General features: G+C 42.5%; 1 protein-coding gene across 1 annotated transcript; it reads right to left on the bottom strand.

The window, feature by feature from the left end:
* Positions 1-844: 844 nt before the first annotated feature.
* On the bottom strand, positions 845-26,041 carry LOC136866904 (splicing factor 3B subunit 4). Its single transcript, XM_067144003.2, has 2 exons — positions 25,960-26,041; positions 845-4,464 (listed from the first exon to the last, which is right to left on the bottom strand). The coding sequence occupies exons 1-2, from the start codon at positions 26,023-26,025 to the stop codon at positions 3,682-3,684; spliced, it is 849 nt and encodes a 282-aa protein (XP_067000104.2). The 5' UTR covers positions 26,026-26,041; the 3' UTR covers positions 845-3,681.
* Between the last annotated feature and the right edge of the window lie 321 nt (positions 26,042-26,362).

The following is a 26,362-nucleotide window of genomic DNA, read 5'->3' on the forward strand; positions in this document are numbered from 1 at the left end:
TAACATGTCGGAAATGGGCTATATCACACACCCAGAAGACACCGTATAATGGGTTCAATGTACTCAAAGTTGGATTCCCGATACTGCATAGCTATTGAGGACGTTTATTGTAAGCTTTATATGACGAACACAAGTACTGCAGTGATAATGGACAGAACCTAATAATACATAAAATGTAGGCAACCTATTCATTTTACGTCATGTATACTCGAGTCCAGCTCCTTAGTTGAATGATTAACGTAGCGGCATTTGGTTGGTCGATTCCTGGCCAGGCCAGGGATTTTTACCTGGACCTGAGGGCTGGTTCGAGGTCCACTCAGCCTACGTGATTATAATTGAGGAGCTATCTGACGGTGAGATGGCGGCCCCGGTCTAGAAATCCAAGTATAACGGCCGAGAGGATTCGTTGTGCTGACCACACGACACCTCGTATCTGTAGGCTTTCGGGCTGAGCAGCGGTCGCTTGGTAGGCCAAGGCCCTTCAAGGGCTGTAGTGCCATGGGGAGGGGTAGGAGTCTTGTGTTCATCATGAGACACACGTCTTCATTTACACACATTGCATCACACTAAAACATCTTAGAAACACGCAAGAATAAATGCATCCATCCACTTGTTGTGAATGCCAGGAGGGGCATCTGGCTGTAAAACTAGACTTAAATCCGACCTTAAGTAACGGGGGAAATTCAGGGAGAGAAATAAAGAATTCTAAATGTAGGGATACTTCGTGGTAGTAAGGGGTTCTTTTTATCCGTTCGTGGGTCATCGATTACCTATACATCAAGCTCAAATTTATCGTTTATTTCAGTACCTCAGATTGTTATGGTTTAGGAAATTAAACTGCAGGTGGAAAAAAACACACATTTTAATGTTTTATTTTTACAATATTTTAAAATAATAACAATGATAACAAAAGGATTGCTTCATTTATACAGGCTTTACATGACTCATTGTGTGATTGGAAGTTAGTTTCTCGGTGAACTTAAGCTTCCAAAAGTCGTCCCTACGATGTACTTGTTATATACAATATTCTTGAATATCTTTACATATGCATAGTCGGAAGCACACCTATTTCTTGTTCACTTACAAGTACTGTTTTCTTCTCACGTCACATGGCCTTTATTTGTAGATGTGCTCATTGCTAAGGAAGGAATCGGTGGGATGTGGGAACTTAACGCACAATTTCATATTACTCTTCCATTTTAATTCTGGTATACCAATCCCTCCACCCTATCTTTTTAGTGATATGCATGTGTCAAGGTGGCATTTTACTGAGCTAGCCCGAGTTAGAGAGGAAACGTTTGAGATACATCATCTGAGAGTAAATCTCGTATTCTTTTCTCCTCCACTCTTTCTCTACCTTATTGAACAATTTAGTATGCAAGTCTGTCTTCGACAGTCAACATTAGCATGTAAAACGTAATTCGAAAACTGAATGGAACATTTTAATGTTTGTACCTGACATGTCACATGCATGCCACTTTTACAGAATCATAACCTATATTACAAAATTTCTTTTACTATATACATATCTCATATACACCCTTGCCAATGATCACATGGATCCGGAAGACGAAACAAATACTTATTTCTATCATGTCACACTTTCCAAACCTATTCTTACTATAAAACACGTTCTTCATGAAGTTGAGTCCATCAGAATTTCTGCATGAATACTTTTTTTCTAGGTTTTGTTCCGTCAGTCTCATTTCGTTTCGCAAACCGGCATCAGTATTTCGATTACAAAGAAGAATATTACGACGCATCCAACTTTCATGTCTAAATTGTTAGGTGGCATGCCTGAAGGATGAAAAATGTCCAGAAATTCAATAGGATAATATACTAATTCATAAACATGATCGTATTTACGAAATCAATTTTAAGGTGTAGTCCCCCCCCCCCCAAAAAAAAAATAACCGCATGGAATTGCTTGTTTAATATTTTATCAAAATTTTAATATAATTCACTTCTCATGAAGATACAAACGCCTGTGGATACCGACAACTAACATTATATGTATATGTTCAGTATTGTTTCTGAGGAAAGTTTACCTGCAAGGAACTTATACAGTACCATGCGCTCATTTTTCCGGCGACTTTACATTATTTCATATCTTTTAAAATGTTCATAACCTGTTGGTTAATGACTTTAACGTGTTCTTCTACTTTCCCATTACGATGTGAAAAAAATCCATATAAATATTGTACGACAGTTTTTCAAATCTGCTTTTGTGAAATGTCCCTTTTGAGTTCCCCATTGCTGAGTTGTAGAACCCATTTACTGTAGTAGTGATGTGCAGCAATTTACACTTATTAGTTTTAAAATCTTCATTTTGGGCAGAGGGAAGAATATTTTGAAACTGACTGAATAGGGGACTGACATTTGAAGTTATTTGAAGTAGTTCAAAACATCTGTAACCAATTTGATTGTCGTTTATATGCGAATTTCTGGTTTTGTTTTCCTCTTTTTTGTTGCAACTCTTTTCAATATATATTTCAATAAACTCAAATGACAATACCGAATTCTTGAATTTGCTTTAAACGTCGTAAATTCATCGGTAATAGAGAGCAAACGGTTACCGGTATAATGTTTTGGCTCAAGCAATATGGCGTTTGATCCATCTCAGGCAGCACATTGGCGATGTGTTCTGTCTCATTCTGTTCCCGTTAGCTGGCACGGATAGTGTTTCTGACATGGTGACACGCACAAATCTCTGCTTCATCGGGCGAATTCATTGCACCATTCTTCGCCGTCTCTCTTTGTCCATTTTAATGAAGTTTCACGAACACCAAAGTGTAGGCCACGCACCTTCCATGTAAAATAAACTGTGGATGGACATAGTTCGACCTCATGCTAACAGGTTAAGGTATGCTCGTCAACATGGCGAAAATGGCACAATCACTTCACTCAAAGAATCGTAATTTTCGTTAAAATGTACAAAATTCATGGTTGTGATAATTTAATTGTATTTTTCTTGTAAAGAAGAGATAACAACCTATATCTGGAGTCAATTTCAGCTTTTGAAATGTCGTTTTATCAGTATCACTGTGATGGCAGATAGAATAGGATATATATACTTACGGGAATAAATTAGTAAGTTCATCTGTGGAAATCGTAGTATAGTTACTGAGATAATTGTCACATATTCCTTTTATAACGATGAATAACGGAGTGACCGTTCCACAGGCGATGTTATGGAGAACTGCTGTTGTTCATGTTGCAAATTAAAGGTTGCTCTATCGCTATGTAATCATTTTTATTGCGAAGCTATAGTATAGTTGTTTTTCAGAATTCAAAGGAGAGGCACGTGTGACAGACCTCAGATCGCATTAACAGATATTTATATAAGGCAATTTCTTAAATTGCAAACGAATTGTAGAAGAGGAAACGTCATGTATATCGATAAAGCTTTTAACTTGAGGAGTTTCGCCAACAAAATCGTCGTATATGTGTATTGTGTTAAATTATGCACAAATCGTTTCCTTTGGTAGAAATGCATTTTTTAAAATTTGTATTAGCCACATTGGAGGACTTGAATCTGACTATATTTTATAATTATCAGAACGAACGTGGAGCCAGTAGAGTAAGACCGTAATATGTCGCTGCGAGTTGTGCCTGAGGTTTACCGAGGAGGGAGCAGGTACAGTTTTCCTTCGAGGATGAGTGATATTTGGAATGGCTCATTTAATGGTGATAATGCTGATAGTAATGGCTGTACGCAGGAGCAGGTTTTGGGGTGGGTTTAGGGAGGCGAGGAAGTTTAACTTTCAGATGAATTACAGGTTTGGGGTGAGCAGGATAGGGATGAGCTGCTGGTGCATGCCCATGGGGGAGATGTGCTGGTGCGTGCCCATGGGGGAGATGTGCTGGTGCATGCCCATACGGGAGATGTGCTGGTGCATGCCCATAGGGGAGACGTGCTGGTGCATGCCCATAGTGGTGAGGAGGTAAGACCGGCACGGGCAGGATTAGAGGTGCTGCATGGTGGAGTGGTAAGCCCAATAGACCGTGTGGTTTGGGTAGAGCATGGAGGCCATGCAGGCCATGCAAGGGTAGAGCATGGAGGCCATGCAGGCCATGCAAGGGTAGAGCAGGCAGGCCGTGCAGGCCATGCAAGGGTAGAGCATGGAGACCGTGCAGGCCATGCAAGGGTAGAGCAGGCAGGCCGTGCAGGCCATGGAGAGGTAAAGCAGGGAGGCAAGGAGCAGCACTACAGGCTCCGCACGCTGGTAAGGCAGGAGCGGGTGCCGCTGGTGGAGCAGGAGGTGCAGCAGGTGCTGGAAGCAGTCCGTTTGCCATGGGCGAATGCACGATTCTTTTACAGATTACATTAACAGATTTATCAGCAACTTCAGATATGGAGTCCTTGATGGTTAATTCTTCATTCAGTGGGGGTATATAGTCATACAAAATGTTCCAGAAATTGTTGGTCAGCTGATCGTCGATTCCTTCGCGTCCCGGAGAGATCTGAAAAATAAGGAGATACATTTCACATCTCGTAGTTTACAAGTAACCGAGGAATATGCGTATAGGATAATTCATAAGGTTATGCAGAAACTGAAGTAGCCCATAGGCAGTTTGAAATAAAACAGCTTTCTAATAGGAATGTGTAGTTTAGGACGAAATCCTATGTCAGTGCAAGCCTGGGAGTGTCAGGCAGAACATAATGGACTAGTTATTTATTACTAACGTCCGGTAGGGCAATAGGCTGTCCGTCTTAATTCAGTTCAGCCTCCCATTACACAGTGTAGTTACCTTTGCTGAAGTGATGCTTATTTTGAATATGGTGGGCGACAGTTCGATCAGCTTTATTAAGCTAATTTCACTGCCTGTACAAACTACTATCCTGAGAGGCTCAGACGGTTGACACGCTGGCCTTCTGACCCCAACTTGGTAGTTTCGATCCTGGCTCAGTCCAGTGGTATTTGAAGGTGCTCAAACAAGTCAGCCTCGTGTCGGTAGATTTACTGACACGTAAAAGAACTCCTGCGGGACTAAATTCCGGCACCTCGGCGTCTCCGTTAACCGGAAAAGTAGTTAGTGGGACGTAAAGCCAATACTAGTATTATTAAAATACTACCCGTTCATTGATGGTAGGAATGTAGGAAAAGTGAATACAATAATCCATTGTCATTTCTGACATGTCCACGCTTGCGCTAACGCTGGGATTCATCCTAGACTACACCGTCCTATTCGAAAATTGTTGTACTTCGACCCCTCTGTGAGCTGCTTCACTTTCTGCGCAATCTTTATTCATTTATAGGGAGTGAAATTTGGGATTGGAATATCAAGGGAAATGTTCGATACATTTTTGAAAATCATTTAAGAAGGTAAACAATTGATAGGGAATCTCCGACGTGGGCGATAGTCCTAAATGCAGATCAGTGTTCATCGTTTTGATTGATTGATTGATTGATTGATTGATTGATTGATTGATTGATTGATTGATTCTTTTGAACCTCTCGGTACGTGTCACCAAGTTTGGAGAACTGTTCAGGCAGTTGCTCACTAGCGAAATTTTTCTCAAATTTTGGGACTGTAATCCGGTAACACAGAGGTGATATGAAAAGCACAATTTTATTGTGGGACATAAGGATCATCAACATCGTGCTCTTATAAGAAACCACCTCCTTGGTTGTTATTTTTGTTAAAATAATGAAATGTCTTGAGGGAGTACCTCGATGCGACTTAAGGCTATGGATAAAAGTGTGAAAGTCTACGTTTACGCCTTCGTAGTTGAAGGGGCAAGGTAAAGATGTGGCTACCTCACTGCGCGTAACTCCAGCGCATTTCACTTTCAAAGAGGAGTTCGTGGAGGTGATGATTTATCGTGATCCAAATCAATATAATAATAATAATAATAATAATGGAAGAAGTAGAAGAAGATAAATCATAATCTGGATTGATAATAGTGGCCCAGGACACCAAATACGTACAATAACAACATGATGGAAGGTTCTTGTGTGAAGTCCGCCCTCACTAAACACTTGAACCAAAACAAGTAGGAAGAATATTCCACAAAAAGCAATAATCTGGAGAGAAATGAGATGCATATTAAGAAAGACAAAAAAGTATAATCGAAGTGAGCATGAACAAAGAACAAATTACATACACAAAAAATAACATTATGAGAAAATATTCTATAACTTAATTAACTCGTTGATATTTCATAGTTGTGACAAAATGAATAAGTTAAATACGTAATGATTTCAAGTGGAAATTTTGCGCCAAGATTCACTGGATGTGTGCTTACCTTTAAATGAACACAAGGTTTAATTTTAAGTTACCGATTATTGACTCCTTTAGTCAAAACATACAGGGAAAGTAGGTGGTATTCGTAGGTTGGAACGACCTGGGATGATTTGGCTAAAGAATATGGATACTTGGTTCAATATTTAATCGAGAGAACTACTTCAAATTGTAGTCAACAAAAGAAAAATTATCAGGTAGACCGCCAGAATTTGATAAGGGATCGTCAGTCTAAGAAGAATACTATAGATTAACTGCCCTCCTTTAACCAGTTTCAGAATCACGAGCATCTTTCCCTACTCTCGGCCTATTGGTACTTCACAGTCCTTTACGAGAGGTTTCATTTTAGGGAAAACATATCGCAGAAGCTACTAATTACTGTTAACAAATCAGGAGCCCATTTCCTTCAAAGTCTACAGATCCATTGCCCAAATATGTGTGTGTGTGTGTGTGTGTGTGTGTGTGTGGGGTGGGGTGGGGTGGGGTGGCGGGGGATGATACTCGAGTGGCATAGTCACTAGTTTATGACCAAAGTGGACGTAGTTCGAATTCCATTTAATGCACATGAGATTTTAAAATCAAAGGTCACGCGTAAGTGGTTCCGATTTCACGTAACAAAAAAAGTTTCCGTGGTTCTTCTATTTCCTGTTTAGGGTTGTGACTTGTAAGTTTGGCCCAGTTTTATGACTGGATGCCCTTTCTGACGCCAGCACTATGTGGAGAGATGTTTTCACTATTTAATATTTCTGTGCTGCCCGGTATTGTGGTGTGTTGAATTTAAGTTGAACACGAAAACCTAGTCCCTGAGCCAGATGAGTTAACCATACGCAGTTAAACTCCTCGATCCGACCGGGAGTCAAATCCAGGTCCATCTGAAATGAAGACCAGTACCGTGAACATTCGCGAAGGAGCCCGACAGAAGGTCTCGTGGTTAAGATCACAATATCAAGAGTCACGTAAAACTACAAGCACATTTTATTCTCTGTCAGTGCAATTCGAGATTTCAATTAATTGCACTTAGGATATTTTGTTGAGGATATAGAGCAAACGCCTGAAAAGTCTTACATCCAACTCTTTGTTTTTGTTATTTATGTGAAAAAGCTAATTCCTCATTGGGAACGTAAAATTTCCATTAGAAATTACTATGCGACCATAAATTCAATTGTGGAAATATATCTCCCGTGTGCAGTTATCAGATTGTGCCTCTACTAACGGGCTTCTGTTACGTTCACCTGTGTCACTTCCTTCGGTCCAGCGGTTATCCGACACCGGAATCAATGAGGAGAGGCACGTGATAGGTGGACCTAGCATTACCGGGAGGTTTCTACCTCAGGACTGCCTTCGTCCAGAAGAAGAAGAAAAAGAAGACGAACTGGTGGTCACTTCAATTGAGAACTGGTTTCGACCCCTAGACACAAGTGAACTGCTGAAGCTCGGTTTTGGTGACTCCCTGACACACTAGGGTTCACCAAAGAGTATATAAAGGCTGCCCTCAGAGACGGTGAGTGTTTCATTACACCATGGATACCATTTCTACAAACTGTGCCTCCACTACTACCACCACAATCACCACCACAAACTCCGCCAGTTCCTACATCAACAGTGCTACAAACACCACAATCACCGCTGCTCATCGCTCCGAAGACAAACCACCTACTAGTTCATCCAGCCCCAACACAACGGAAGTCTACTCGAGTACAATACAAACGTCTTTATCCACATAGCTCTCCAGAACGTGAACCGCCCAAAAACTAACGGTCACCTCTACTCCTACTCCTGGCTCAAATCAAGGTTTACCACAGTTCATCGACAATCTGCCGCCAGCAGGACGCTACCAAGGACTGCATTCTGAAACCGATAACCTCTCTGCAACAGCCGACTTTAACAAGGAGCAGCGCTCAATGGAGACAGCGCCGATTTCCCCCCCCCCCCTCCAACGACTCTTCAACCACTGACTTTCCCACCCTCTCCCAAGCTCCCGCCTGATATCAAATGCTAGATTCCTTCAACATCGCCCTCAGGGCATACATAGCTTTCTCCTTAAAGACCCAGCTCCCCAGAACCGCTCTGCCAAGCCATATTCCGCATCCTTCATCGATACCATGTCCGACTCGTTGGCTGAATGGTCAGCGTACAGGCCTTCGGTTCAGAGGGTCCCAGATTCGATTCCCGGTCGGGTCGGGGATTTCAACCTTAATTGGTTAATTCCAATGCTGCGGGGGCTGGGTGTGTGCGGCGTATTCAACATTAGAAATCATCCTAGGTAGGGCCCTCATCTTCACAGACATGCAGGTCGCCTAATAGGCCGTCTACTAGAAAAAGACCTGCACCAGGCTTCTCCGGAGGCCATACGCCATTATTATTATCGATACCATATGAAGAGGGAAAAGATTGCAGACATGAGACCTACCTACAACGGATATATCATAAATGTCAATGGTGAGGAGGCCGCCTCTAAACTAGTCAATACCATAGGGGCTCCGCAACTAAGCTCATCCTCCCCCTTCCAGCACCTTTCCAACCCCGCATCAATACTTCTCCTCCACCCCCCAGACACAGCAGTTGTGTAATCGGGGTATCGACCCTGAACTCGCCGACGATATAGATTAACTTAATGCAGAGAACGTCCCAGCACGGAAAATCTTCCGAATTAGGAATGAGTTTGGGCCGACCATTCTGGTTCGCGTCCTCCTCCGTATCACGGCTGACGTGGATAGCTTAACTACAGTAGTCTCCATGTTTAAACAACATTACCGAGTGGAACCATCAAGCCCCCCCCCCCTCCCCCACCTCAGCCACTACGTTGCGAACGCTGTCTTACATACAATCAACACAGCACTGCTCAATGCCGAACCCAACAATCGTTCTGTGCTGTGAGCACTGCACCCAACCTCACCCCACCAACCAATGTCCAAACACCAAGGCTCCACCTGTTTGTAAAACCTGTGGTCTCTCTCATCCCACCTACTCACACCTATTAAAACTCGCCCTCTCCCTCCTGAAAACCGTCCAGAACTTGTTGCTCCCATCAGAACCATCACCACCGAGCTCGATAGCTGCAGTCGCTTAAGTGCGGCCAGTATCCAGTATTCGGGAGATTGTAGGTTCGAACCCCACTGTCGGCAGCCCTGAAAATGGTTTTCCGTGGCTTCCCATTTTCACACGAGGCAAATGCTGGAGCTATACCTTAATTAAGGCCACGGCCGCTTCCTTCCCACTCCCAGCCCTTCCCAGTCCCATCGTCGCCATAAGACCTGTCTGTGTCGGCGCGGCGTAAAGCAACTGGCAAACAAACAGAACCCCCCCCCACTCCTCCATCCAACTCCGAGTTTGTTCCCCCATCAATAGAAGATATTGACCGATTTTTTACCTTATCCTTTCTCAACATCTTTCCTTATCCCCGCCCCCTCGTCCTCACATACCTTCAAGTTGCCACCAATCAAGCCTTAAACCTCCGTTTTCAAACAACCCACTCTGGATTAAACTGTCATATTCAATTCTCCCGCTTCGAAACCCTTGTATGTTGGATAATACAACCCAGAGTAGAAAACCCTCCCCTCCCATCTTCATCGTTTTCCTGAACATTCAATCCTTTAGGAAAAACGCCTTCACCTCCAACCTCTTCTACACCAAAATCCCGCTCAAACCGTCCTACTCAATGAAACCAAGTACCATCACCGCCAACCTGCTCAATTACCTGGCTTCACCCTCCACAGAGCGGACCATCCAGACGGGATTGCTCATCGGGGTGCCACCATCGCCGTCCTACCTCCCTCCCAAAGCGCATCCATCACCCCCCTCACCCTCATTCTTTTCCCGAATCCCTTATCGCAACCATTTCTTTCAGATCCAGAATCCTTCATCCAGCCACAATATACAACCGCTTTCACAACCCTCTTCCGACAGACTTCCTCAACTATCTCCATAAATCATTCCGGCATTTCATCCTCCTCGCAGATCTCAACCTACATGGTCGAACAGTCACAGAACTTAATAACTTTGACACCTTCCTACACAGCATACATTCATCATTTATTTCCCTTCCAGGATCATCGCGCCCTTCCTCACAAACCACCCCTGACGCCGTTATCGTTCATAATTCTTTTACAAATCGCTTAGGCCTATATGTCTCTTTTCTCCCCAGCATAGGGAGTGACCACCTCCCTGTTCTACTCCAAATTCCAACCCAGGGCCCCCGCCCCCGGTACATCATCACTATTTTTTCCAAAGCTAACTGGCCAGGCCACCGTGTCCACATTAGTCAATCACTCACCCACCCCCCTCCTCCTCCCACCGACGCCCAAACCGTAGAAACCGTTGCACATTTTATCCATACTACAATAACTTCAACATACACCGCCCATATTCCCACCTCCCTTACACACCCCACCAAACGCGCCTCCCACCTAAATTCCGCCACCTCCAGAAACTATCCCAATATTACCTCTCCAAATTCTCCAGAACCTGTGATCGTTACTTTCACCGTCTCCACTGCCAAACCAGCCGTGCAATTACCAACTATCCCCATGCCCACCATCGCTGATCTTGGTCTGCCACCTGCACTTCTCTAAACGCTCAACATGCCTCCCCTTCCAAATTCTGGCATAACACGGCCAACACGGCACCCCGTCTTACCCCGATCTCTAAGTAACACTGAGGAAAAACTGGAGATCTTCTCCTCTCACTTTCACCAACGCTTAACCCCCACTATCCATCATTTCGTAACCAACCCCACCTTTTTTCAAAACCTTCTATCCTCGCCCTACATACAACCATCCTCAACCCACTCACTCACACCCCACGTCTTAAACATCCCGGTAACAGACACATACATCACATACGCCCTATCTCGAACCCGAGACACCGCTCTAGGCCCCGATCGCATCCACTACCAACACATCCACCAAGCCCCACCTGCACTACCGTACTTATACTACTGTCCACCTTATATACGTTCATCCCCACCTCCTGTTTTTATCCCACCAATTGGAAACGATCCACCATGCTCCTCCTCCCTAAACCTGGGAAAGACTGTCAGACCCAAGCTCATACCGCCCTATTTGCCTTATAACCATCCTCGCCAAAATCTGGACAAAATCCTAACTCACCGTATTAACCCCTACCTGCAGTCCCACCACCTTCTACTGCCCTCTCAATGTAGTTTCCGTCCGGAACTCTCCACCTTACACCAGCTCCTCCGCCTCACCCAGTTCATTGACAATAATTTGAACTTAGCCCGCCCCAGCATTCTCATTACCTTTCATTTTAATAAAGCATTCAATGCCGTTTGGCATCTTGTACACCCATCCAAGCTCTTTCAACCCTTCTGGATGTCTCTGGGAGTTCCTCAATGGTTTCCGCCCTCTCCGTTGCTTTTCATTCTCTTTGTAGCCGTAATCTTGCAACCTCCCCCCTCCCCCGTCCCCCGTCCAGCTTCTCCAATTCGCTGACGATAAAGCCGTCCTTGCCCCCCTCCCATCAGTCCAAGCCATGAACCGAATCCTTCAACCCTACCTGAAATTCTTTATCTCCTGGTGTAACCGTTGGCATCTGCGCATTAACCCAATCCATCTTACTCCCACCCCGTCGTGGCCGCATATCCGCCATCCGAAATACCGCACATCTCCGCCTCAAAATCAAAAAGACCCCCTTCTCCCGCAACCAGTTTTGAAATACCTAGCCATTACTAACGATGAACACCTGTCCTTTCGTCCTCACTTCCTTACTACCAAATCCAAAGCGGCCTGTAGGTCCCAGCTGCTTCGCCGACTGGCCAACACCAGCTGGGGTCTCAATATGAAACTCCCCCCCCCCCCCACACACACTTACTTATAAAACATTTATGAGGCCCGCCGTCACCTATGGTCACCCTGCCTGGACAGCCGTCACCCATTCCCGTCCCACCCTCTACCAACCTCTTTTATCCACGGAACGTCGCCTGGTACGCCTTGCTCTCCGTCTCCCAGTTCTGTATCATACCAAAGACCTCTATAACATATTCCCTTTCCCCAGACTAGACATCTACGTCTCCCTCCTGTTCCAAAGATTCCTCGATAAAGCCCTGACTCCCAACTACCCCGTCACGTCCCCCCTCTGGTCATTGCCCTTTAAGATTCCTCGTCATTCCTTATCGCCGCTCCAATTTTTACCACATCCTAATGCAACCCACAGACCGGCTGCCTCCATAGAAAAGACTGTGTTTGGGTACCCTACGCACTTTCTCCACACCAATATCTGTCTAGTCCATCTCATAGGCCCCACTTACTCTTTGATATTACAGTCCCACATCGACCACCTCACCACGGACCACGAAATAGCACTATCCTTTCCAAATGTTATGATGTATAACTGGTCTAGATCAATTTCATTTTTATTTTATTTTTTCACATTCCGGACTTCATTCCTTTAGTAACCAATCAATTCATTTGTATGTGGCAGTTAGCTTACTGGACCTACTGTATTTATTTAAAACCTCTCATAAGCCTGTATTTTTGCATTGCTATATGTAGTGTATTTATGTAACCAAACAAAATCTTCAACACGGCTAAAACACCAAACGAATTTGGTGATAAAAATGCAAAAAATGAAAAGCTACTAAGGGAACAAAGAAAAAAGCCAAGGCGCCCCTAATCATATCTCCCATTCCCATCACCTCTATTTACCCTCTCCCACAGCACCTTTAACCCGCTATAACTCTCTTGGCCAGAGAATAGGTGTTCCCTGCTAGGTGGCCCGCCTCCCCTCTCAGGGGTGGAATGAAAGCTTAGCTAGTTCACCTGTCCTGGCCAGAGAGTAGGCGTTATTTACTAGGTGGGCCGCCGCTCCCTTCAGGGTGGTGAAATGAAAATTGTTCGATGATGATGATGTTCACCTATGGATTATTGAAAAATTTTGGTTGTGGCGCCATTGAACGGTGGTAGGTGAACTTTTGCAATTGTTGTGGGGCATTATTGATGAGTAGTATTGTGAAAAATGTTTTCTTCCTACGTATTTCATTAATACATAAATAAACACATAAACTGAGTGCCGTTATTAGTGTGACAGGAACACCTTAACATTGCTGCTTTTAGTGCGTATATCGTCCCGTGTGTTGCGACGCGTCGAAATCTATAAACTATGTCAGGGATGGAATGTACTATCTCCAACGGTCTAACCGGTCCCACGAGTCTCGTTTCTCCTACTCCTACTCCAATCAAAACAGAAACCAACGAAACCGCCCCCCAAAAATTTCCTCATCATATTCAAGCGCCAGGAAATCCCGTGCTAGGAGGACTGTTCTTCTTTGGACTCGAACGGGGATAGCTTCATTCAGGATCCAACCACATCGCCATCTACCTCAGTTCCAGTTCCAACTGCTTCCACCACATCATCCTTCCAGCCTCAATTATCGGGTCACGCAAGTAACCCCAAACATTCAAAATCTTTCTGCTTTCCTGAAACTTGCTCGTAGTCCTACCTTTTCTGTTGCTTCAATGCCTGAAATCCCTTATTCTACTGTTGCTGCTTCGTATTCTAACACCATTCCCACTCCTCTCATGTCCATCCCACTCCCCAATTATCAATATTCTCTACCTAGTACTCCACAATTCGCACTTCGGTAATACGTGGTCAGCTCCAACCCCTCAACAACCTCTACTCCCTTCTACCAACGTACTACAGCACCTCAAGCTCAAAATTCTTTCGCATTTTCCAACATCTCCATCCCTCAGGAAACCCACAAGAAATGTACACCTATCGTCTATCAAATTTTTTGAGGAACCTTAAAATGAATCTCGCCGTATCTCCAACATCTTCTATCATTTCTGCCTACTAACATCCAAATAATTCCACAAAATCACAGTGTTATTCTCAAGACTAAAGGCGAGTACACTGGCAGGCCTTGGTGACCATGTCACCCTCGAGGTACTTCCACCCAAGAGTACCAGATTTCCTATCACTCGAACTCAACCTCTATCACTTGTCATCCGTGGGGTGGACACAAACTACACAGATAAGGAATTCCATGATGAACTAAGCTACCACCAGCTGCAAATCAATATCCGGAATTAAAGAGGATCCAGGACCCTCGTTAGAGTCCTCACGTCCGATCAAGGCTCCATCGACTGGCTGTTGTCGGAGGGGACTTTCATCTTCTGGCTGCTGCACAAGGTGGAGCCTTCCAGAACTTCAATCCCTGCTCCTCTCCGCTGTGACCGATCACAGGTCTTTAATTATCATTCTACCGAACATTGCCCTAACAGTCAACTCGTCTGTCTTAATTGCATCCAACCTCCCTCTACCCGTAACTGTCCCAACCTCCAACTTTCCGGCAAATGTACTCATTGCCAAGGAGCCCACCCTGTCTACAGCCCCCGATGCCCCAACCGTTCCCCTGTTGACACCACCAAGCCAGAATTTACTACCCTACTTCGCACTGTCGACCACATCACCCCCCTTCAGTCATCCATTTCTCCCGCCGCTCTCTCCATTGAAGACCTCATCAGGTTTGTAACTATCTGTTCGCGGAAACCTTCACATTTTCCACCGCTCTCGAGCTCTGGATATTTTACATTTCGCTGCCAGAACCACATTTGGAATCAATATGCAGGCAGCAACGTCAGGCCAAAATGTCCATTTCCATTTCAGGTCAATGGGAACTTTTTAAATTACGGGTAGTATTGTTATCGAAGTACGGTCCGTTGGTTTGCTCTACTTAAAATAAAATATCTAAACACTGACCTTCCTCTCTTGGATATCCTCATCCCTGAGCATTCACCTGTCATCATTATTCTTAATGAAATTTTCCTTAACTTCAAACACCACCTATCCTTCCCCAATTATGTGCTGTGTAGGAGTGATAGATCTCATCAAACCCGACTCGGAGTAGTCATTGCTGTCCACAAACAACTTCTGCCTCGTCTGATCCAGCCCAAACGTTTTATCCACCTCCCTGAAATCCTCTCTGCTCTTGTTCACCTTCCTAATACTTCGATTATAATATCCACAGCTTACTCTCTTTCGGGAAACTGCACCCATTGTATTTCCTGCTCTTACAACACACACGCGCCCGCGCGCGCGCCATAGTGTTGGTGCAGGTCGCCCATGGGGTGCAGCCTCATTGTGACGGTTACCATACATTATGTATCATCTCGATTAATTCATTATTAATCACTCATTTCATTCTCATTCAGGTCTAACTTTACCGGCTGAAGAACGCCGTAGTTGATTTGGTGGCCCATCCTCCTTAGAAGGGAATGAAATAATCTCCTGCCTGATACATCCCACTGCGATTACTTTAGTGTCAGGCTTAAGACGAAAGGCTCGTTTTACAGAGCAAACGCCTGAAAAACTTTGCTTCTAATTTTCTCAAAGGTTTTTCTTTCTGATTTCACTAAACACTAACATTTTGTAGCCTCTGATAGCCTTCGACCTAGGTTTCAGTTCTTGGTAAGCATCCTGTATACTGAGAATGCAGATGCAGAAATCGGAGAAAGTAGTGTTATGGTTATACAACCCTTCCTAGGGAAAAATGTTACTTTGGTAATTCGGGCGATGATCATTGTTTCTAGTATCTTTTCGCTCATTACATAACGTAGCTGAAACCAGGAATTGCACTGACTGATTTCTTGAACATTTCATAGATATTCTTTATGCTAAAGCACTAAGAAGACTGGACGTAAAAGTTAAGAAAATGATATATTTCTTTGTGTTATTTTAATATGAACCTCGTTAAGTATCCAGTTTACAAGTCTTATGCAAGATATTATTTCGTTGGAGAGGAAGATAAACGTATTTTCGTTTACAAAACATTTCAAAATTATAGGTACAATCTGCAAGGGTGAGCAGAGGATACTGAAGTAAGAAGAAAGTTCATAATAGACATAGTTCTGGAAATCAACCGTTTCCGAGATAAAACATGATCATATTTGCAGAAGTTTGGTGCTAGAAAGAACATCCTACGCTAACTGACCGAGTTACGCTTTGGGCTCTCCAAGCGGATACCTGCGTTTGGCGTATTTCAGCGGCAGAATATGCAATACCAGTAGGGGAGGATTCAGTTCATACAAAGCACTTTTATGTCCCTGTCAACAAAACGGGATGCCTTAAGTATCTACCCATTGTTTCCAATGATTGGAACTGTTCTACCTGAGTTAAGAAGACAGTCGATCACAGAGGCTAAAAAGAAAAAGCAATTAGAAGACCCTAGCCACCCACTTGTTCGACCATCACCTAGCAGATAGTCTCTCAGACCGTGGAGTTCCCTTTTAAGGCCACAAGCACTCCAAGGCACTCAGGAAAGCAGCCGGATCAGTAAGAGGAAGGTCGAAACTACAGGCATGCCTCCTTTATTGTATGGAGGTCGCTGAACCGACTGAGAGTAGGAACCTCTAGATGTAAAACCAACCTTAAAAAGTAGAGATTGCTACATTGGGATCCAACACAGTGTGCGAATATGGTGGCATCCAGAATCTCGAACATCACCATGTCTGCAACACACTTGGTGAATACTGCACTATTCGAGATCTCTTTGCAGCAAGTGACAAAGCCATTGCGGCTGCTGAGGTTTGGAAATATCTGACTTGACCTGGTCACGAAAAGTAAGTGAGAAGGAAAGTAACGTTGTTCATGCTTTACGTTAGATGTACCAGGCTCCACACCGGATGTCAAAAACATCTTGTATTTGTAGCGGCATTTGAAAGAGCGGTCATGGTACCTCACACGTTTCCCAATGAAGAGATGGCCGACATTCATTACATAATTGGACTTGCCGACGTCTGATTTACCATGACAAATGCTTCAAGTGCCGCTACGAAATGTTGCGGCAAAACATACAGAACTGAAATTACAAACATGCAGTGAACATCAATATACAGTACATCAATATAAACACAAGGTGATAACAGCAGCGCGTACCTAACTGCGTCGGTACAGCACGTGTTCAAAATGTGCACCTCTCGCCTCACGCACTGTTCGTAACGTTCCTCCGGATTGTCCAACATCCTGATGAACGCAGGTTACAGCAACGGTACAAAAATGACTAGATCTCCTCTCGTAATTCGTTAATTATCCTAGGTGGGTAATCCGACCGGAAAACTGATTGTTTTACTATGCTCCGAATTATAATACTGTACAAGACGTTGTTGATATCCGGTATGGAGCCTGTTACGTGGAATATAAAGCATGAACAATGTTTTAACGGCTGCAAATGTGATTACATTCTATATCAGAAACGGTTGATTTCCATAACTTATTAGGACATTTTTCTTGTTTCATTTATCATTTATATCATAGTTCGTACCTATAATTTTGAGACATACTGTATAATTTATATAAATAGTAACGACCGTGTGTCTGTACATTGACTATTTTGGCGAAATTTTCATTCAGTTATCCGTTTCAGGTGTAATAATGACCATCTGCATATTTTTTTAGCTTTGGTGTCTGTCTGTCTGTCCGAGGTCTTATAACTTGAAAACTACTGGATATATTTCCACCAAACTTTGTATTTAGAATTCACCTGTCCTTGGTTAGATTTTAGGGCTGATATTGTTCCTAAATTCCTGAATTGACTGGGGATGTACACGAAGCCGAAACCGTGATTTTGCACTCGCACAAAATATACACAACCAGCTTAATGGAAATCGACATGCCTTAATAAAAATCAATTTCTAAAACTTGTTTCTCATGTGCATCATTTCGATACGAGGATTAATAAGGGAGATACCATTAATGGACCTTTTTTCAGTCTTGAGTTCGAGCGGACTTTCTTTTAGCATTTTTGTCGATTTGTCTTTTCGTCTGTTTGTTGAGTTCTTATAACTGGGAGACTCGTATAACTATATATTTCTACCAAACTTTATACCTGTCCTTGGTAGGTATTAGGGTCAATATTATTTCTAAATCAAGGATTGGTTTGGGGGTTTTAGGAAATCGGAACAGTGATTTTACCCTCTCACAATGGAAATCATTTCTTAAAATTGTTTTTCTCATGCACCTTTTCGTCAGGGGGATAACAAGGGAGTTATTACTAATGGACTGTTTTACAGGCTGCCACGTCATTTCAAGTTGGGTTAAATAGTTTAATTGAAGATCCATTTTTACTCTTTTCGATAAAAACAGATAACAGAGATTATCATCAACGATTGGTTTCATGGGTCTTCAGTCACGCCGCCACTCCCAGTTTCAGATGAAAAACAACATATAACCGAGAAATAGGGAGAATTACGCACAACTTCGGACCAGGAACTGTATCGTTCAATAAACTCTATGATCTACCCCATTCTGTCTCCACTTTGTTCAGCTTTATCGTACTTTACGTTACTGCCATGTGCTGTCGTAGAAGAAAGACAGTTTAACATGCCGTACTAAACATTTGAATACAGGCATGTTACTTCGCATCAATTCACGAAGGGATCGTGGAATTGATTACCAATTCTCGTGGGAAGAACGGGTACATATACCAGTTTAAAATAATTCTCTAAATTATTAATTTTTCCACGTATGTTGATATTAGGTACTGAAATGGTAAGCAGAGCAAATTAACTTGCGAATTTTAGTTTTGGTGATGCAAGCTAGGACCGGAAATGGTATAACTCCAAACTGTGATTTTTTTTAATAAACATATGCTTCAAGTCTGAGGAGGTTATAATAATAATAATAATAATAATAATAATAATAATAATAATAATAATAATAATAATAATAATAATAATAATAATATGATCTCCGCTACCGTTTTTGAAATTTTGAATTTTGAATTGACTATTTTGGCGAAATTTTCATTCAGTTATCCCTTTCAGGTGTAATAATGACCATCTGCATATTTTTTAGCTTTGTTGTCTGTTTGTCCGAGTTCTTATAACTTGAAAACTACTGGATATATTTCTACCAGACTTCGAATTTAGAATCAACCTGTCCTTGGTTAGAATCGATGTCATTGACGTTACCTACGTGTGAGTTTGAGTTTAGTCGTTCCGCTTCACTCTATCAGATGGCAGAGAAACTGGAGCTCTGTCGGGCTATCTATGGCTGCAGTTTAATTTGTTTCGAGCAGACACCAAACGTGCGCTAGAGATCTTTTACATGCCAATATCTTGCGGCAAGAAATATCGAATGGGCTTTATTCCGCACTCCAAAAGTCCGACTACTTCTGGCAGGTTTAAATCCGCTATATTGAATGTGGAGGCCACCACTGCAATTAAACCTAGTCACGAAATGTAATTGCCTTATCTGTAAACGTCTCTGATTTTGAAAGGAAGTAGAGTTACCAAAGCTATGTGACTAAGTAGTGTAGCGAGCCATTTTCTTGCTAGAAGAAGGTAAGTTTTTGTTGTATCTCACTGCAACAGTCACATTCCCCTTGCAGTTAGATGCTAATACAGAAATCACGTTGCATGTTACTTGCGGACCAAGTTCTAAAAGCCACATACAGTATTTACCGAGGGAGTTACTTTCCATATCAGGGACGTCTACAAATAAGGCAGTTGTACTTCGTGACTAAGTTTAATTGCAGTGTTGGCCTCCAAATTCAATATCGTGAATTTAAACCTGCTAGAGGTAGTCGGACTTTTGGAGTGCGGAATAAAGTCCATTCGATATTTCGGTACAAGCTTCTATTTTGGGGGATGGTTGGTTCGAATTAACTGTAGGCAATCCTAAAGATAGTATTCCATAATTTCCCATCTTCACACCTGGTATATGCTGGGGCTGAGCCCTCAATTTAGGCCATGGTCATTTTCTACCTAGGCTTCGACCGTTTCTATCGCATCGTCGCCGTAAGATCTGTCTGAGTCGGTGCCACGCAAAGCAAATTAATAATAAATAGTTTGCGGTTTTCCTAAAACAATGAAACGTTACAAATTTGTAAGTGAAATATTTTTTTAATAATACTTTATCCCGGAACAAAAAAATTTGAAGTACACGGATATGATTAGTGAAAACAACAAGAAAGGTAAAATTATACCCGAAATGGTGAAATATAGTGTGAAGGTAGGGATGAAATGGCTTCACAGAATATTAAGATTAGCATGGAGTATTAACAACGTACCTTCTGATTAAACGAAAGGAGGATTGCAACTATCTATAAAAAAGGGAACAGGAAGGATTGCTACAACTGTAAAGGTATTTCAGTGATCGTTATATCAGGCAAGGAGTTCACTGGCATTTTGTAAGGGATTGTGTTATCAGTGGTTGAAAGTTGGATGTGATTTCAGACAATATAGGGGCTGCTAGCACAAGATTTTTGGTATACGCCAGGTAGTTGAAAAATGCTACGAGAGAAATAGACAGTTATGTTCTGTTGTTTAAGATAAGGCATATGGCGGAATAGCGAGGAAAAGGATGTTAGCCGTACTGGGGGATCATGGTACTGAGAGTAGATTCTTAAATGCAATCAAAAGCATTTATGTTGACAATTGAGCTGCAGTTAGAGGTGATGGTAGAATGAATTGCTTGGTTCAAGGTTCTTAACAAGAATGAGACAAGGCTGTAATTTTTCACATTTGTTGTTCATATTTTACATGAATCATCTATTGAAAGGTATCAAGTGGCAGGGATGGATTCAGTTCGGTGGAAATACAGTAAGCAGTTTGGTATATGCCGAGGACTTGGTCTTTATGGAACAACTGTGCTGAAAGCCTAGAATCTAATATTTTGGAACTTGAAAATAGGTGCGATGAGTATGAAATGAAAGTTAGACCTTCCAGGACTAAACTTATGTCAGTAGGGAAGAAACCTAACAGAATTGAATATCGGATTGGGAATATGAAACTGGGACAGGTAAATAATTTCAAGTATTGAGTATGTGTATTCTCCCCGGTAGTATACTAAGTGCGACAAGTGAAGCAAAGCTAATGCTGTTATTTCTTCTTTGTTATCAACAGTCCTTTTTAAGAAAGATGGTAGCTCCCGGACGAAACTATCTTTACACCGGTCTGTTTTCAGATCAACTTTGCTTTATGGGAGTAAAAGCTGAATGGAATCAGAATATCTTCAGATAGTCTTCCGAGGTTTCCCATTTTCACACGAGGCAAATGAGGGAGTTGTATCTTAAGGCCACGGTCGCTTCCTTCCCACTCCTAGCCTTTCCATATCCGATTGTCGCCATAAAACTTATCGGGTGTCTGTGCGACGTAAAGCAATAGAAAAAGAGGGAGACCAAGGCGACGATGGTTAGACTCAGTTTCTAAGGAACTAAACGAGGGCACACAGCTAGTTACAAATATAGGGTTGTGGAGGCGTTCTGTTAATTCACTTGCTTGCAGACTGAACGGTGACAGATATAACGGTCTCCAGTAAGTATATATGTATTTTATTACCTGAACTAGCTGATGTACCCGTGCTTCGCTACGGGATTCTCAGAAAGACTGACTTTGTGGTTTTCCTAACTGAAATCAACATAGGTCATTACAAAAAAAGTGAGTATGAATGTAGCGATTAAAAGCAATGCTATCATATAAAATACTCGATCAAATGGAAAGCCGCACGTTTTATTACTTTTAACGAACAGTGCTGCGGTTAGATTGCGGTGCCAATCTAATAGTCCAAAGTTCCAGAGCTGGGATGACCAGGCCGCAGATTGCCATGAACACTCATCTGCCATTATTCTGCTAAATATGCACTCTGTTCATTCCAATCAGTGCCTCAAAAGAGGGGTTGAATAGCCCGAATGCTATGATGATCCAGTGTGTTACGTACCAGTAGTATTAGAAAATTTATAAACCAGGGGAATGGCATGCTAAAGAAGAACGTTATCTAACTCCCCAACTACTTCCCATCAATATTCAGGCAGGCTGTTACACTCTGTACGACTGGGCGAGTTGACCGTGTGGTTAGCGGTGCGCAGGTGTGAGCTTGCATCCGAGTGATAGTGGATTCGAACCCCATTGTCGGCAGCGCTGAAGATGGTATTCCGTTGTTTCCCCACTCTCACAACAGGCAAATGCTGGGCCTGTACCTTAATTAAGGCCTAAGGCAATCCTAGCCCTTTCCTATCCCATCGTCGCCATAAAACCTATGTCGGTGCGACGTAATCAAATAAAAAATACTCTGTACGCAGCAGTAATCCTATCTACCAGAGATGAGGGGCAACAGAAGCCACAAAGCACATCACGACAAACAATGGTCAATGTACTGTTATTGTTGATCAATGTTATGAGATTTCTATATTGTAGGCCTTCACATTTAGTTTTCTTTCGATTCTGTGATTTGTAAAATATTTTATACCGTAAACTGTAGTTTCTTATTCTCCGACTTTACATACCGATTTTCATTAAATACTGTTAACCCATTTTCTCGTTACTCGGCGCTAATAGGGACTTAGTAACAAAAATCCAAATTCATGAATATCTTTGTGATCATAGCCAGTACGGCAAAATGTATAAGACATGAATAATAGGAAATTTAATACTATATAACCTTAGTTATGTAGCATTCATCGATTACACCTCTAATAAGAAATATTTGAGAATTGAATTTTAGGCCTTCCCCTAAACTACCATTTCACTCAGCGTGAATAAAATAATTTACAGCCTAGACTATAGCGCCTTATTTCCTGACTTTGCATACCGATTTTCATCAAGATAGGACTACTAATAACAACAATATTTAAGAATTAAATTTTAGGCCTTCCCCTAAACTACGATTTTTCGCAGCGTGAATACAATTATTCATAGCCGAAATTGTAGCAACTTATTTCCCAACTTTGTGTACCCATTTTCTTTAAAATACGACCACTAATAATATAAATAGTTGAGAATTCAATTTTAGGCCTTCCCCTAAACTACCATTTCACTCAGCGTGAGTAAAATGATTTATAGCCTAGATTGTAGAGGCTCATCCCCCGACTTCACATACCGATTTTCATTAGACCACTAATAACATAAATAGTTGAGAATTCAGTTTTAGGCCTTCCCCTAAACTACCATTTCACTCAGCGTGAGTAAAATGATTTATAGCCTAGATTGTAGAGGCTCATCCCCCGACTTCACATACCGATTTTCATTAGACCACTAATAACATAAATAGTTGAGAATTCAATTTTAGGCCTTCCCCTAAACTACCATTTCACTCAGCGTGAGTAAAATGATTTATAGCCTAGATTGTAGAGGCTCATCCCCCGACTTCACATACCGATTTTCATTAAATTCTCTTCAACCGTTTTCTCGTGATGTGTGTACATACATACATACAGACAGACAGACAGACAGACAGACATTACGGAAATGTAAAACGTGCATTTTCTTGTTACTATGGACATGACCCATGCAGAAATACCATTATTTTCAAATTCTCAGCAATGTACAGACAAAACTCTTATTTTATATATATAGATTTATTCAGTCCTATTTTAGAGGAACGGTTTTGCCCGGGCAGTAAATTAAAAAATAATATTGCATAAGTATTTGCAGCGGTTTAAAATGTTTAAAATGCATGAACAGGTAAACGAAACATCTATATATTAAAAGAGCTTACTAGAAACAGATTTAGCAAATCCGTCCGTGACTGGACCGATTTACTTCAGTTTTGTTTTATTCTCTCCAGAACTACTTGCCGGTGAACGATGAGACATTGATAGGTCTCTAAGTTCTGCCAACTTTGAGTCATAGTAAAATAAAATCATTAAAGGTTCATTCCAGTAAGTGAGGCGAAGGATTACCCTAACTCCCAATGCATTCTGTACTTGGCAGGTTGCTAAGCGACTAACACTCATTAATATTCTGATATAGGCATAGCATAGTCACCTCCGTACAGGCCATGAAGGCCCTTGGAGGAGTGGATGATAAAGGCTTCCACCATTGTTAACCTCGGGTAGAGTGGTTAGCTCTACGCCCGGCCGCCTTTGCCCCCAGGAATTAACCTGGTACTCATTTTTGGTGTAGGCTGAGTGAACCTCAGGGCATTATGCACCTCCGGAAGTGGAAATCTCGTTTCTTAAATTATACGACTTCCTGACGGGGATTCGAACCCACATCCTCCCGGGCGAACCGAGCACGCCTTTACGGTCTCGGCCAGGCAGCCCCTTATTCTGATATAGGGCCTGTGTGATTTTCATCGTTAGTCATGTCATTGGATGCAGGCATGTTTGATTACTACCTGTCAAGCCAGAGAGTATACACTTCCTCCTATCTTCGAAGTAGGCTATATTATTTTGCGATATATACTCTGATTCTCTGATCTTGCCCAGCTTTTACTCAACAAATGGAATAAGTTGCATGCTGCTAGTAGAAAACATCATCTACGTACGCACAGGTTATCAAGGCCACTAGCCTTCTGTATGACCATTAATAAAGCGCAGAGACAAACTCTTGAAAAAGTGGGTATCTACTTCCCCGAACCAGTATTCAGCCTCGGCCAATTGTGTGTCGCATTATCTCGGGCGAGATCGTTTGAAAATGTTAAGGTCCAGATACGCCCAAATGTTCGAAGCGCAGTGAATACTGTGTGGAAGGAAGTGTTATAAACTACGTTACGAATGAATAAGTTATTATGTACCGATATTAAATGTTCACAAAACTGTTGAAAAGGGAAGGAAAAATAATATGACTGCGACAAGCATATCAGGACGAGTTATATTACCTATTTATAACGAATGTTGTGGAAGAGCACAGGTTCGTTAGTTAGTCACTCTGGATCGTGCTTTAACCTACAGAAAACATTGTTTGAACATCGAGCAGAAAGTGACTGCTAGAAACAGTATTGTGCGGAAGCTAACTGGAACGTCTTGGGGAGCACAACCAGACACAGTGAGGACATCTGCCCTTTCGCTCTGCTATTCCACAGCTGAATACGCATGCCCGGTGTGGTACAATTCTTGCCATGCCAAAGCTGTTGATGGCGCACTCAACGAAACCTGCCGCAGTATTACTGGATGTTTGAGACCTACACCTTTGGAAAAAGTATATTGCCTTGCAGCACCTCCCGATATCCGCCGTGAAGTGGCAGCCTAGAAAGAAAAGAGAACGATGTTGACATTTGAAGTCCACCCTTTGTTTGGATATGAGCCACCACGCCAGAGGCTTAAGTCTAGGAAAAAGTTCCTTGAGAGTAACCGAAACACTTTCAGGAACAGCGCGGCAAGCAATAATTCAAGAATAATTCAAGGAGTCAACATACGAGTATCAGTCAATGGATGACCCCAAAAGACAAACTCCCGCCTGGCCATGTTACAGATTGGGTGAACTGGAGAGCACTGAATAGACTGCGCTCTGACGTTACGCGGTGCAGGGTAAACCAGAATAAATGGGGTTTTGAAGTGGACAGTACCTTACGTGTATGTGGAGCAGAGCAGACCACAGCCCACAGCCCATTTGCTGCAATGTAGTTCATGCCAATTCAGCTGCACAACAGAAGACCTGGTTAAAGCGAAGCCAAATGCACTTGATGTCGCAAGGTTTTGGGCTCACATAGTTTAATGTGACTCTTCGTCATTGAAGTATTCATATTATGTTTTATGTTTTTTCCTTATATTTAATTTTAAACTTATGTATGCTTCTGACACGATATAAATACATATAAAAATAGACATATTTTCACACCCTGTTTGTAATTAACTCTGGTTTGTGGTAACTACGACTATGACAATCTTTACGCGGTCGTGGATAATACTGTCCGTATGTCGCTGTTGACAAAGTATAAAATCTCCTTCCATGTTACTCACGGGTGAAGCTCTCTGTATATGCTATAACAACACAAGACCAGTTAACACTATTAACAAGAAGCTAATGGTTTACTTACTAGATAGTTGGCGTGGAACAGCCAGCCAAGCAACAGAGGCAGGAAAGTACTCTGTAGTCCCTTCATGGTGCTGCTGGAGGGAAGATGCATGCGCACGATGAAGCCTTGCACTTTTATAGCCTGTACAATATCGAAAAGAAGAGGTCGCACGTGCCTTGCATAGTCTTTACCATGTCACGGCTCCTGATACACCTGAATCATACTTGTCAGAGTTGGGTTCTGCATCACTCCTACTACTGATACCTAGCCTTGCTCCTTCAGTGACCTCAAAAGCTCTGTAAGTTACGCCATGTGTCATCATAGGTAGATAGGCTTTCCACGTGTCTCGTATTGTACGGGATTTCCTGTATTTGAAAATCTGAAGTTTTGTCCCGTTTTAACAGCATACGGGACGCCCTTTTTA

The sequence above is a fragment of the Anabrus simplex genome, chromosome 1 (assembly GCF_040414725.1).
Source record: "Anabrus simplex isolate iqAnaSimp1 chromosome 1, ASM4041472v1, whole genome shotgun sequence".
Lineage (NCBI taxonomy): Eukaryota > Metazoa > Arthropoda > Insecta > Orthoptera > Tettigoniidae > Anabrus > Anabrus simplex.